Raw genomic sequence first — 14,108 nt, 5'->3', positions numbered from 1 at the left:
TGGAATTTGCAATCTTAGTAAAATGCCCAAAATAGCATTCTGATAGATAATTTTTTCATTAAATGATTTTAATGTCTTTCACCAATTCATTTTAATGTCTTTCACCAACATATTTTTAAAAATATATTTCAACATAGTAGCAACAAGCACATGCTGTTTGCACTTTAACCGAGATAATTCATATTATTGAAAATATTTAAAAAATAATTTACACTAATAGCAAAAGTAGATAATCAAATACCTTTGTGATGTTTCACACACATTTTTAAATAACTTTTTTTAATGAGCTAAAATCCAGCTCTCTCTTTTGTGGGAATTTATTCCAACTGGCTGCATTAGAAGGGCTAAGGATGGCAGGGAACAGAGAGAAAGAAGCAATATGCTAAAGATCAGGGAGCAAGGGGTGAAAAGATTCAGAACTGGCATTCAGATTTCCTGTGCCCCAGTCAAGGGGCAGTTCACAACTTGAAAAATGTACACTGTCAAACAATGTCAGACCATGTGGTTCCAGGAGTCAAGACTATAGGATTGTGTACTTTTACTGTCGTTGGAAAAAAATACCCAAACAAACAAACAAAAAATTAAGCTAAAACCCCTCTTGATTTCAACTCAGCTATTCTTTGTCTAGTAAAGGTGCTCATTTTGGATGGGTTGCAAGCACCAGTCCCCTCTGTGAAGAACAAGCCCACACGGCAGCCAGCAGCACTTCCTCAAGGGATCCCTCCAAGCTGAGATGTCCAATGTCTACACACTTTGTTCGTGCTGTGTTGGGTTCTTGTGGACAAGATTCAGGCAATGTGGAGCTTCCAGGTGACATGGCAGCTGCTTCCAGCAGCCTCCTGATGCTTTTCAGATCCATACACCCAGCAGTGAGGCACTGCTTCAAACTGGAGCACTGCATTGAAACAGCAGCCTTCAAACTGGTCACACTGGTTGGCACTGGGGAGCTGTGACAGCAAAAGGAGCAGGTACAGCCATTGTGTGGGAAGTGACTAACTCCTGCTACAGGCAGAAGAGTTTATGGGAATCAGCCACAAATGCAGAATCATGCTTCTAAAACAGGGCTCTGGCAGCTTTCCATGTGGCTACACCAACTGCATGAGCAGCACACCTAGCTGGAGCTGTATTTAAAACCACTTCCCTGGCTTGCAGAAGGCACTGCCCAGATACCATGGCAATTCAGGTTGGAATGGCAGGGGAGATAAATCTGTGTATGGAATAAGTGCTATTGAAGAGTGTGCAGACTCTAGTACTGTAAGGAAAAGGAAGAATAAACTGAATTACAAAAAGTTGATGGCATATATTGTGCTTGGCTCATGCAGCCAGAGGAAAGTGACAATAGAGGGACACTGCAAAGGCCAAGAGCTCATGAGACTGAGCAGGGTCCAGCCTGTGTAGGTGGGAGCAACATCTCCAGTCACTGGGGCTGAGGCTGTATCCATTAGAGCAGTCTGAGATCTGGACACCTCAGCCTCAGCCAGAAAGGGGTGTTGATTCCAGAGGAGAGCATTGTGCAATAACCTGCATTGTGTGGTTTTGTCCTGAAGATCTATAGGGCACTCTCAGAAGCAGCTTAATGGGTAATTTGGCCCACAGCCACTTTTGTTCTAGAAATACCATCTAAATGCAGACTTGACTGCTTGCACATGCAGGCGCTGCTCAGGGTCTCACACATCTTAGTGCTACATCTTTTCAACCAAAATTTGATGTAGTCAGTGCCTGATGAAACTATGCAAAAGTCAGAAAATCAATGAAAAAAGAAATTTTCCTAATCCTTTTGACCTAGATGTGTAATTTTTAATGCAGTCTTTCAGTTATTCCCATTATTGAGTTAAATGGTTGCAGTGAACAAATTCTTCTCTGCTTATGTGATATATATTACAGCTTTTCTCTTATTTCAGTCATCTTGCCATTTTGCTTGGAGATGTTAACTCTCCACCATGAAGCTATGGCACATGCACAGTGAAAAGATGTGTCCTCAGCACAAATTTTGTGGACTGGGAGGAGTTATCCCTGTGTTCAGCAGCTACCAATTGTCAGTAAAATCCAGCACAGCTATACATGGTAGAAAAAGTGGTGGAGAAAATGTTATGTTTCTCTAGGAAAAAAAAAAGTGTTCCCAGGAGGACCTGTGATTCATGAGTGAGGGAGGGACTTAGAGGACTAAGCGGGCAGGGAATAAGAAGGTCCAAATGATAGATTCGTGCTGGAATCAAGTCTCCCCACAAATCTGTAGGAAATACAGCGAGAGACAAATAAACCCAAACACATGAGAGTTGCCAAGAATAACAGGAAATAAATTTTCTTTTAATATGGATTATATAGAATCTAGCATTAAAACAGTGCTCTCCTGGACAGGAGCACCTCTTCCTGTCCCTGCTGAAAGCAAGCAACAGAAAGACTTCTAACCACTTCCCAACCTGCATGAAAGTTAAATTTCTATATGCTGTACAGTAGCTATGTTACCCAGTTATGTATCTATAGCGACATATATTCACCTCTAAATACAGAGTGGAGACTTGACCTAGTCCCATTTCCAAGATCTGTCTCTCACATCTCATCTCTATCCTACCATCCTCTACACAGGCAATTTTCACAGGTATCCCAGCATGGAAGCCAGTGGCTGCCAGTGGCTTGAATGTCTTTGAGATCAAGCTCTCAGTGCCCTCCTCTCCACAGAAATGTGCACCCTCTCAGTACAAAGAAATCCCTCCTTCATTCCTAGGCTCATGAACCTGGAGTACTCGAGAGGAGCATCATCCTCTGCATAGGGGTGCAGAGCTCCTATGGGTAGGACAAAATTCTAGTCATGGCCTAACTTGGAATTCCTTCTCCTGTACAGTGGATTAATATAGAGAGATTTAGTCCATCTAGGGCCTATTTTGACCTCATATGGAATCTGTCTGCACAGGGTGTCTTCCCCCCCACAGAGGATGTAACCAGCTTCTTGCTGCATTCAGCAGAAATGCAGGTCCTGGAGAGATGGTCCTACATGAATTGTTTTGCTCTGTTTATGAGACATCTGCCTCCATGCAGCAAACTGTCCCTGATACTGTGTGACCCTGGCTCTGTGCAGCAGGGCAGTGCTCCTGCAAGGCTGAATGGTCTCTGTTCAGCAGAAGAGTTTATTATGTGAGGGGGGTGAATGTCTAATCTAGCAAACTGCCTTTTGGACAACTGGGAACAACACAGAGGTCCCAGAGACAGGGTCTTGCTGATCCTCTGCTGCAGTGATCCAGTGTCCCACAGAACCATGCCACTAAGATTGATTAACACAATTCAGACTGCTCTTCCTCACTTACCCTACCCAGCCTTATCATGAAAACTGCCTGGAAATGTTCTCCATATATCTAGAAAACAAAGTTCTTGAGCAGACCAGACATCCAGTGCTATCAGAGTGAATTCTTCTGCCCAGGCTGGCCTGTCTAAGTGCTTATACCAGCAGGTATGTTTACCTTCCCCATCAGCACCTGGCTCTGTGCAGGTCAGCACAGTCAGAGAATCTGCAGGAAAATCCCAGGTCCCAGATAACCAGGAATCCCAGATAACGATTCTGCTCCCACATCCCATTCCAATTTGTGACTCCTTTCTGCTGTGTGCAGGAGCTTCCAGGTCAGGAGGTTCCAATTCAGCTGAAGATATTGAAAGCAGGCACAGCAATGGGCAAGTGTGGAGGTAGCCAGACCCAGACAAGACACCAAGATAAGATAATTCATTGCAAGTTCTCAGTAATGTCAGGCCACACAGGCTCTTCATGGGCTTTCTTAGGTTTAGGAGTGGAGGCTGCTGTAATTACTGCTCCCTGGACTTGCCTGGAACGGGCATCAAGAGATATCTTCAGTGAGAAGGGAGGAACGAGAATAGGGGAGAGGAGAAGAAGGAGTAGAAGAGGCAGCACCCTGTTCCAACACATTTATCTTGAGAGAAATATAATGCCATACTAAATCCAGAATTCTTCCTTTTGGTAGTAGTTGTGTGTGAGAGAGGCAAAGGGCTTGAGACAAAGAACTTCCCAGAGGTAGTTATAAATGATTTATTGCCATTCAGGGACAATGAGGTTTGCCTTGGGTTCAGGACAGCTCATCTCCCAGTTCTGTCACTTCCCTGAGGCCAGCAGACACAAGGAGGAGGCTGTGCTATCACACAACAAACTCAGTGGCTCAGGAGAATCAGAGAGGCTCAGGCTGACCAACCACATCTGAGCTCCTACGGATGCCAGGCAAGAAATCTAGGGCAGGAGTCCTAGGGCATAAAGATGAGATGAGATGCAGCTTAGGGCATCTGTACCACTGGGGAGGACTACATCCTGTCCCCGTTTCTGTCTCTCTCTAGGGGCAAAGCAAGAGAAGGTGCAGCACATTTATAAGGACCTCTGGGAAATGAGCAGCTGACAGCCTGCCAGGCAGAGCATGAGAGAAAAGAGGGGAGCATCCCACATCCTCAGCAACAGATTATAAAGATGACTACAGCCACCATGACAGACTAGCAGAGAAGGTACTCTGGGTACTGCAGCACCTGAAGAAGAGGATGTAGGGGAAGGCACAGAAGAAAGGAAATGGGGGGGAATCACAAACAAGAAACACTTGTCTTGGCTGTAGGCAGTGGATGATGACTTCTCTCTTCCCCTCCTCCTGCTGGTAGCTCACAGAGCGTCAGGCCTGCCCTGCTGCTCCAGGAGCTGTCTGCAAGGGAGAGGCAGGGGCTGCCCGGATCGGCGGAGACGTCGAGGAGGAAGGCCAGCCAGCTGGCGACAGATCTCATCTGAAGACACAGCAGATACACACAGGTTGACACATAATCAAAGCTTCCTTCAAATCCTTCAGCAGCAGAATAGTTAGAGGTACATCCTTCACTGCATCTACAGAAACTGTTGAAACTGCTGAATCCTCATAAGCATGAGGCAAGCAAAGCAAGCCCTTAGGCTTTTATGAATTTATTTTGGGCTTTATGCATGTACAATACATATTTAAACCACTTGTATGTTGCTGCAACAAAGATTGCATAAAAAAATCTAGACTGGATCCTGCTTCTGTTCATGAACAGAAAGACTGAGATTTACTCTTTAACCTCAAAGGAGTACAACTTTGAGTAAGGGTGTGTCTGGGACTACTAGACCATGATCAAGATCGAGGAATAGAGAGCTATCATATTTCTTGGTAGTACAATATCTACTTCCCAGGTTTTTTTTATCATGGCATGTGTATTAGATTCAGGACTGCACTGCGTTAGAACACTTTCAAAGTCCAGGGAAACTACTACATGTGGATTAGGGTCTAAGCCAGCTAGTTAGCTTGGAGACTCAGCTGGCTGCAGCTATCCTAGGCTAGCCTGTGCTCCCACTCACCTTGCATGACCTCATTCTCCTTGCAGACAATGCGAGTGCAAACCTCCTTGTTTATTATGTACATGCGACGCACACTGCAGGATCACCAGGGTCAGCAGTGAAAGGCACAGGGACACAAACAAACAAAAAAGGGGTATCAGAAATAAACATACATATTCACCAATGAGCAAGAAAATCCTAAATTTTTATGATTACTTAGCCTAGAATAAGGCTGCTCAATAGCAAAGTAATCTTTGTAAACACTTCATGAAATATTAGAATCATGGGCTTGGGTTGGAAGGGTCACCAAAAAGATCACCTAGTTCCAAACTCACTGCCATAGCCAGGGATGCCACCCACTAGATCAGGTTGCTCAAGGTGCCACATCAAACCTTGCCTTGAACACTTCCAAAGATGGGGCATCCACAACTTCCCTGGGCAACCTGTGCTTTCTGTTGCCCAGTTCTTTCAGAGTAAAGAATTTCTTCCTGACATCTAATCAAAATCTCTCCTCTTTCAGTTTAAAACCATTGCCCCTTATCTTATCACTATTTGCCCATGTAAAAAGTTGTTCTCCCTCTTTTTCATAAGCCCTTTTAAGGTACTGGAGGCTGCAATGAGTTCTCCTCTCCAAGCAAAACAACTCCAGCTGTCTCAGCCTGCCCTTTGTAGGAGAGGTGCTCCATACCTCTGATCATTTTCATGGCTTTATAAATGGCCAAACACCTTAAATATGGGTTACAATACAGGGCACATTACAGCTCCTTAATGCTGCACAGAATGTGGTTGTTGTGCTGTTTTAAAGATCACTCTAAAAGGACACTGAGGATAGGATTCATCTCACCAACTGGTTCCCAGAGAACACCTCTAGTCTTCAAAGGGAGCAATTGCTGAACTGGACACACCATTTCTGGACAGTTTTTAGGGTTTTTCTTAGGGAGTGCTGGTTTCTTACCTTGTAACACAGAGGTAGCTGATACACTGCTTTACTGGCTTGTGAACAGAGTACAGACGTGTGCAAGGGAACTTTTCCTCACGACAATCTGGGAACACACACACAGACATGGAGGTGCAATCCAGCATCATGGCCAGGCACACTCATTCTGGCACAGATGTAATTTAATCACTAGGTACAGTCCTCCAGGCTTCTAGGGAAGGACCCCAGCCTCTATTGTCTACTCTCATGTGAGAGAGTTGGTTGGTTGGTTTAGAGAAGATGAAAATAGTGAAGACATTTCTGATCCCCTTGCTCCATAAGACAAAAAGAAGGGAAAGTTGAATGAAATGCAAACCAAACCTACTGGACACCTAGAATACAGAGGGCACATGCTATACAGGGGACAGACACATATAAACAAAGCGTAAATTTTAGTTGCATATTTAAGAGGTATGTTTCTAATAGACGTGCAATGATCACATTTCAGGACACAATTCTAGTTCCTTCCTTTTCTGGACAATCAATCCTGTAGCTAACTACAATGAATTTCCGTGCACTTCATTCTGAAATGCCAGGTCTTGGCCACTGACCATGACACAATATTGATCCCTTGTATCTGGTCTGCTGATCTGCCAGCTCCTCCCTTCCCTGGCATGCCACCCAGGAGAAGGCTTTGGCTTCCACTACCATCATTATCCACTACTTCTAACTCAAGGAACAATTGGAAGCAATTTTCCAGGAGAAAAAGTTCTGTGCCCTGCCAGAACTGGCCCAGAGAGTTAACAGGGTGGGTGGAAGTGGGTCTGGGAGGGGGTGCAGGCAGCAAACTTAAAACACACCTGATGAAGCTGTTGCCGTTTCACTGTCAGACGGAACTGGAAGACAGAGGGTGGCAAAGTTAATTAGTTACCATGATTCCTTCCTGGACATCAGCTTAATCAAAACAAATACCTGGAAAGATTTTTCAAGAGCCTGCCAATGTAACTTCTGATGTGGAAAAAGATTTCATTGTTACTGATATGAAACCAAAAGGTACAAATCCAATCTGAGTCTAGTGCCAGCTATGCAGTCAACAATGCTAAAAATTCACCTAAGCTTTCCCATAAAGCATTACTGCTACTGTTCAAAATTAGATTGTAAGGACATTATGACTTAAAATTCAAAAGGTCAGGTAAATTTCTTTAGCTGCTGTAATTATCATTAATCTTGACAAGAGGCAAAGGAGCCTGTGAATGCCTTTTCCTAAGGAACAGTGACACCTTTAAGAAACATAATCCCCAGACCACTTGTTCTTTAATGCCCTTGACAAGGGGTCAAAAAGAGGCTGGTTTGTTATTCCTTCTGATAAAGTAACCCATCTGTACCACAGCAAACCAGTACATTTTATAATTTACCCAGCATCAAACTGGAAAGGAATACAGAGAACTGACTGCCAGGTGCAAGTTCTTATCAAAAATTACAGAGGACTTCTGCTCAGGTGCCACAGTGCCAGCCAGAAGCATAGACAAAACACGTGTAAAAGAGAATGAATCTTTTGGGTGTGGGGCTTCAGGGCAGTCAGAGAAGGCAGGATTTTGGGTGTTCAAGGGATTGTGTGAGGAGAGGGAAGGAGGGTCCACAAAGTGTGGCTGTGAGCTGAGAATAAACTCACCAGGAGGAACAGGCACAGGTGGACCTGGAAAAAGAGAAGATGTGCTGAAAGGTCTTAATCTGAGCTTCCAGTCTCTTTCCTCCTACCACTGCTCTGCTGATGGCTCACCAGTCCTGACCAGCAGCCATCTCACATCTGGTTCACAGACAATGCTGACTGTGATGTTATTACCTGACTATCTGAGGAAGTGCACACTTTGCCTGCAGATATACTGGGTATCCTAGAGCTGACAGGATGCTGCAGAGCAAAGATGGGTCCCAACGGCATGTCCTTTGGGAAGAGTTTTGCTTGGGCCCCAATAGTAAGCATTTTGAAGCCCAAATTTCCTGTAAAGTCTTCACTTTTAGTTTTGAGTTTTAGATGTCGGTCAGAATCCACCATTTTGGTCTGGACACTAAGTCCTATTGACCCCCCTACAGACTGTCAGGCCTCACACACTGAACACAGTTGCTTTCACCTCCCATCATACCCTCCGTGAAGATCATACATCTTGTATATACAATATTGTGCTTCCACTTTTATCTTCCAGCGTAGTCAGGGCAGAGGGCAAACTATGGAGCTGATCTAGAGAACAAGACACCACTCTCAGATGAGCTCCCCTACACTCAGAGAACACTCCCCAGAAACAGCTATGCATAGCTGCCTCTTTTTGAACCACAGCATCAAGCAGATATGTTCTCACTCTCCCTGCCCTGCCTGGACTTCCCCACATCTGAGGGATGTGTTTGAGAGACTGCTCCAGCAGAGAGAGAAACCATCTTCAAGGCTAGTGGTGGCAGATCTGAAATTAGAGTGGGGTTGGAAAAAGTGGGGGGGCTCCTTCTCAAGCCTCTTTTCCTCCCTTGCCCATTGCTGCAAATGCCTACACTCCTGTCAGCTCTGTGTCCTTCTCCTGAGGTGATCTCCACTCTTTAAGGAGACACACTGTGTGCTTTCAGTGCACATTGTCCAAGTTCTCCATCTACCCTTCCTTTCACAGACATTTTGCTGCCCCCCTGTGACACTGCCGCAGGCACGGCGGGAAGGCAGTACTGAAAGAACAGAATTTCCACTTCCCCACACCAACAGTGCTCAGAGTTTGCTTTGCAGGGATTTTATTTTTTTTGCCACCTCTGCCTCCTGAACACTGAGGCATGTCTGCTACCTGTCAGAAGACACACATACACAACCTGTGTCCCAGTGCTACCCAGTTTGAACCTGTCCAATTTCTCACCCTTATAATTTAATCTCTTTGTTCCTGCCACTTTCTCTGGAAGCCAAGACTGTGTGAGCTTTGAATTTCATGGCTTCCTGCAGTGAAAACATCTTCAGGGAGCCCTGGTATGCCAGGTGAGATTGGCATTTCCTTGGAGAGCAGACCATTAAGTTCCCTTAAATTCATCTCCCTCCATGGAGCACAGAAAGGACTCCCAGACAGCCATAAGTGCTGGAAGAATGCTGCTACATGTCAGAAGTGGGAAGAGGAGCTACTGGGCATAATGGGCAGTTGATTTCTGGGTCTGTGTAGGCAGGAGTAGTAAAAAGGGAAAAAGAAGTATGAAGATGCCAAGAGATGGGAACTTACCAGAGGTGCTGTCAGCTGTAACATCATCTGAAAAAGAGAATGTCCTTGAAAACACTTTTCTTTATGGTCCCTTACACAGCTAGCCAGAGCCAGCTTGAATTACCTCTGCTGCCCTCATAGCCTCATGAGACAGTGGGATCCAATGCAGTAAATACATAATCAAATACCCCCAACCCACCCGTTTCCACTCCCCTTTCCAGTGACTGGTCTGGGACTGAATTTCTTAGTGCACATGTTGCATCAACCCTTATGAATTCTGGATACATATTCTGACTTCTCAGATATGGCCACTGTTGGCATCTTGATGGGAAAGACTTCTGAAACAAAGGTGCTGAGGGCTCTTGCAGCAATAGGACAGAGAGCTGAGGCACCCATTGCAGAGAAGGAAGGAGGCAACTCCAAAACCTAGCCTTGACTGCAGAAATTCATCAGCACATGAGTTTCTTTGAAAAGCAAAACAGGGGTAATGCTGGAGGAGTAAAGCGTGAAGGAAAGGAAACTTGGAGGATATGTTCTGGACTGGCTTCTGAATAGTTTCTGGGAAACTCCAGATATTACACATGACAGGATCATAGCTTGGAGATGTCTGAAGGCTTATATAGGGACTTCAGGTCTGAAGAAAAGGCAAGCCCTTGTGGTCCTTTTGGGTGCTGAGGCATGATGCAAATACACACTCATCTTACCATGTCACAGAAATGGCTAAAGCATCAGAGGGATCAAGCAACTCATCTCCAGCAACACAGCCTGTAAGAAGACCAGTCAATATCTTTTCCCAGTGGCCTCACTGTTAAAGCACCTTACCACTTGTGCACACCATTTTTCTTACGATTTTTCTGAACAGCTGTAGAGTTCCCCAAGCATCTCATGGTTGAAGACTAACCAGCTTTTGTGGATCTCCCACAGCCCCTGACTGTGAACACAACTTCATTCACTTCAGCTAAGTGTTCAGAACCCCTACACTACAACACTAAGGAGGTTGTTTTGGTGAGCTTCTTTAATTTTCACTGGAAGGTAAGCTCACAGTGTCAGAGGCAAGGAAACAAAGAACAGTATTTTCTAATACACAGGCTGTAACTCCACAGGACAACTGGGTCACATGAGCAATCTTCAGCACATTAACACATCTGTAATACTTACCAGTTGCACTGTCCACTTCTTGCCCATTGACTACCCATGGAAACCATTCTGCAATAGAAGAGAGGGGTGTGAAGAAAGACAGATATTTATGCAGGCTTTGTGAAATTTTAATGTTTATCTATCCAGGAATCATTACTGCCCTCTGCTGAAGGAAGAAGTGCTCTCCACTCAGCCTCAGCCTCCACTGCTGGCTGGGTTTGCTGTTTAAAGGCTCCTGGATACAATGGATCCTGATCCTATCCCTGCTGCTTCCACCAGGGTCAATGGCTAGGCACAGGGACAAGTCAGTAAATACCTCCAGATCTGCTACCAGATTTTGCCCCTCTGAAACCTCTTTTGATGCATTATGAAAAAAATCCATGTGGCCTCCCAGCTGTGGAGTCTGGGCAAAATCCCTGTTTCTATTTTATAAAAAAGGAAACTGAGTCACAGAAATTACTCACTTGGTGTCATGAATTGAGTCATTGGTACAGTAAAAAGCAGACTGCAGGTTTTGTAGCTCCTTAGGCAAATCATCCTGCCTGGGTATGGAGCACAGAGCAGATAATCTTTCCCCTCTCAGCCCCTGGGTGAACTGGAGAAGGGGAATGATGAAGACTTGGCTGTGCATGCTGTGTGGAAGAGAAGAAATTGAAGCTGGGCTAGACTGTTTGTTTGTTCAAATATAAAGGGTGACAGAGCTGCTTCCTTACAGCAGCCAGGAATAGGAAAATATTTCCTGCTAGCCACAGACGAGGGAAATGTCTGCATAACTGGGGTGGGATGAAGGAAGGAGTTGGCAGGAAAAAGTCAGTGGTCTGGGGCACTGCAGGGATATGTGCATGACCAGCCCAAAAATAAGTACACACCGCTACGTCTTGTGAACTCAGCCTGTAGCTTTCTGCTCTTAATGGGAATACTGTGTGGGTAAAAACTATCAGGTCTGGGGTTTTTGTCATAGTTCCTCCACATTCCAAGGGCAGTTACTTGCAGGCCACAGGGGGTCTCCTGGGACCCCTACATAATCCTGCTCTACAGCATTACAGGAGTTGCTGGACCCTGATATTCCATTCCCCACCCAGCTGCCAGCAAGGGCTCAGCTGCTGGCGATTAACCCAGGGAGAGCCAGACATCTATAATAACTTAAGTACACGATTCAATACAGCCCAAAACTTTCCCTGTTCCAGCTAATCTCTTAACTGTAACAAAGTAGAGAAGAAAATGGTGTTGAACACTTTCTCATTTGTTCCTGATACAAAAGGAAGGACAAAAATTCTGAAGCCATTGCAGAAGCCAGCAGTGCTGGATTTGAAGAGACATGTAGAAAAGACAGGGAGGCTCCTCCCTCTTTTCTAACATTGAAAAGTCAGCTATTATGAATCTTTTCCCCCTAGGAGTTGAATAGAAAACCAGTCCAATTCTAAAACAACAGGACATGAGTGAAGTGAAATCTCCACATACAAGGCAAGGACACAAAATGGGTGATTTTCTTATCCCACCTTCAGTCACTTAAATTTATATGTGCTATGGTACCAAATAAATAAGCCTTATAAACAAATGGATTTTTTTATCCAAGTTGCAGTAAATTCATCCTTGAGGTCTAGAACTGCAACCCTAACTCACCCAATCTGTAGCTTATCCAAAATCAGAAGAAACAATGAGACACCAGCTGGTGATTCTTGTAATTTTCCAAGTTAAAACAAACAAACAAATAAACCCAAACAGAAGTGCTAAAACAAAATACACAAAAGTAAGAACTATTCCTTTCAGGCTTCCTTCATGCATCATAACAACTACAGCTTTCCCCCCACCCTTTCAAATCATAGTCTACCTATAAGCTCATCTCTTGGATGCCTCAACTCCTTGCTTCAGTCATAAATATGACATAGTCTATTGTGCACATTTACAGGAAAAAGTGCTATTTGGAGCAGAATCAGGCTTCAGCATGAGGGGAGGACAAAGAAGGGTATTGGAAAAACCTGATTTGAACGTGATAGGTAGTCATCTCCCTGCTACATACAGTCTTTCCTGGGTAAAGCTTTATCTGCTCACTGAAATTAATCTTCTTTCACTATCTATCCTGAGTCTTTTGACTATAATATCTGATGCTCTTGTTTTGTTTTTTCTTATGCTTTTTAAAAAAAACCCACAAATTTGATCTGAATTTTTGCCAAAGTGGATCCAAGCAAATAAAGTAATGGAGAGACAAAACAGAATAGCAACAACCACCCTACCACAAGCAGAAAATGCTGAACAACACAGGTGAGGTTTCTCGAAACAGCTGTACAAATACTACAGAACCTCCCAGCAGTTGACTGGCTTGGAATGAGGTCATTCCAGCAGGAGCTGCTAGTGACAGCAAATGTGTCACAACTAAGAGAGAACAAATTTTGCAGAGCACTGGGAAATGCCCTGCAGATCATGCATACACAGGTGGTACAGCAGTAAGCACAAAGCACACCTAGCCCTTCTTCTCAACTCGATCTGGATGTTTTGCTTACCTAAACATACTTGCAGTAGAAGCTGTGGACCTCTGTCTCTTGTGACACCCAGTAGCTACTGGAGAGTGTCACAGATGGGAAAATTTCCAGTTTCTAATTTTATCCTTACAATCCTATATCCACCTTGCCTTTCCTGTTCAGTCCTTCCCCCTTCACTACCACTCTACATATCTCTGTCTTTGTCCTTAGGTCATTGCACATTATTCTGTGAAGGAAACTCCATGGGGCCCAGATGAGGAAGAAATCCTTCCCCTGAGCATAAGGACTCACCAGCTGGGGACAAGAAGAGTGCTAAGAGACAAAACAGTATACAGGTTCCAGAGGTCTTCATCCCTGTGGAGGGGAGGAGAGAACAGAGGAAAGGTAAGGCAGGAACAGGTATGCCCTCCCTTATACCTCAGAAACGTTGCTTGTTGTCCCCATTTTCCACTCAAGACCATTTGGTCTTCCCAGCCTCCCTCCTGTCTCCCTCCCCATGTGGTCAGTTTTCCAGGTATTTCTGAAACATTCTGCACTGAACTTGTAACACCGCCTGCTTTCTTCCTCTTTCCATCTCCTTTCTCCAGTCCCCATCTCTTTTCCCATCCAGGTGGCTAAGCCCTGCTCCACACACACCCTCAGCATGCAAAGAAAAGTCTTCCCCGTGTTATCTCCCTCCATTCTCTTCTACTTTTCAGTTATTTCGAGGAGCACTGAGAGAAAAGACAGGGTCCCCATCACTTACTGCAGCCCTCAGCTTCCACTCAGTTCAGCAGCAGAGGCTCTGTTTTTCCCCTTTGGCGCCCCCCCACTTTGGCTATTGGGTAAATCACATGCAGCCACACCCAGAACATGTTCTCCTTTTGCTTGTCTTCAAAATACAATTTCTGGGAAAAAGGGAAAGAAAAAAAAAAGGAAAAAAACCCCCAAGATGCCAGAGAGATGGAGGGATATGGTATCATCATGCATGTGGAATGAGAGGGGGGGAGTGAAGACCAACAGCCCACACCCTCATTCCAGAGTTTATTGTCCTCGGA

At 44.7% G+C, this 14,108-nt stretch overlaps 1 protein-coding gene across 2 annotated transcripts; it reads right to left on the bottom strand.

Annotated features, from left to right (window-relative positions):
* Window positions 1-2,276: 2,276 nt before the first annotated feature.
* Window positions 2,277-14,059, bottom strand: MFAP5 (microfibril associated protein 5). Of its 2 annotated transcripts, XM_085067252.1 has the most exons (9): window positions 13,817-14,050; window positions 13,363-13,425; window positions 10,613-10,660; window positions 9,476-9,502; window positions 7,912-7,935; window positions 7,100-7,135; window positions 6,279-6,366; window positions 5,345-5,418; window positions 2,277-4,761 (listed from the first exon to the last, which is right to left on the bottom strand). In XM_085067252.1, the coding sequence occupies exons 2-9, from the start codon at window positions 13,421-13,423 to the stop codon at window positions 4,643-4,645; spliced, it is 477 nt and encodes a 158-aa protein (XP_084923378.1). In that variant the 5' UTR covers window positions 13,424-13,425; window positions 13,817-14,050; the 3' UTR covers window positions 2,277-4,642. The 2 variants fall into 2 exon arrangements, with proteins under 2 accessions (XP_084923378.1, XP_084923390.1); XM_085067264.1 differs by lacking the exon at window positions 7,912-7,935 and having other exon boundaries at window positions 13,817-14,059.
* Window positions 14,060-14,108: the final 49 nt, after the last annotated feature.

This window comes from Lichenostomus cassidix, chromosome 1 (genome assembly GCF_008360975.1).
Source record: "Lichenostomus cassidix isolate B80296 chromosome 1, HeHo_3.0, whole genome shotgun sequence".
In the NCBI taxonomy this organism is placed as follows: Eukaryota; Metazoa; Chordata; class Aves; order Passeriformes; family Meliphagidae; genus Lichenostomus; species Lichenostomus cassidix.
This window is presented reverse-complemented; position numbering and strand designations above follow the sequence as displayed.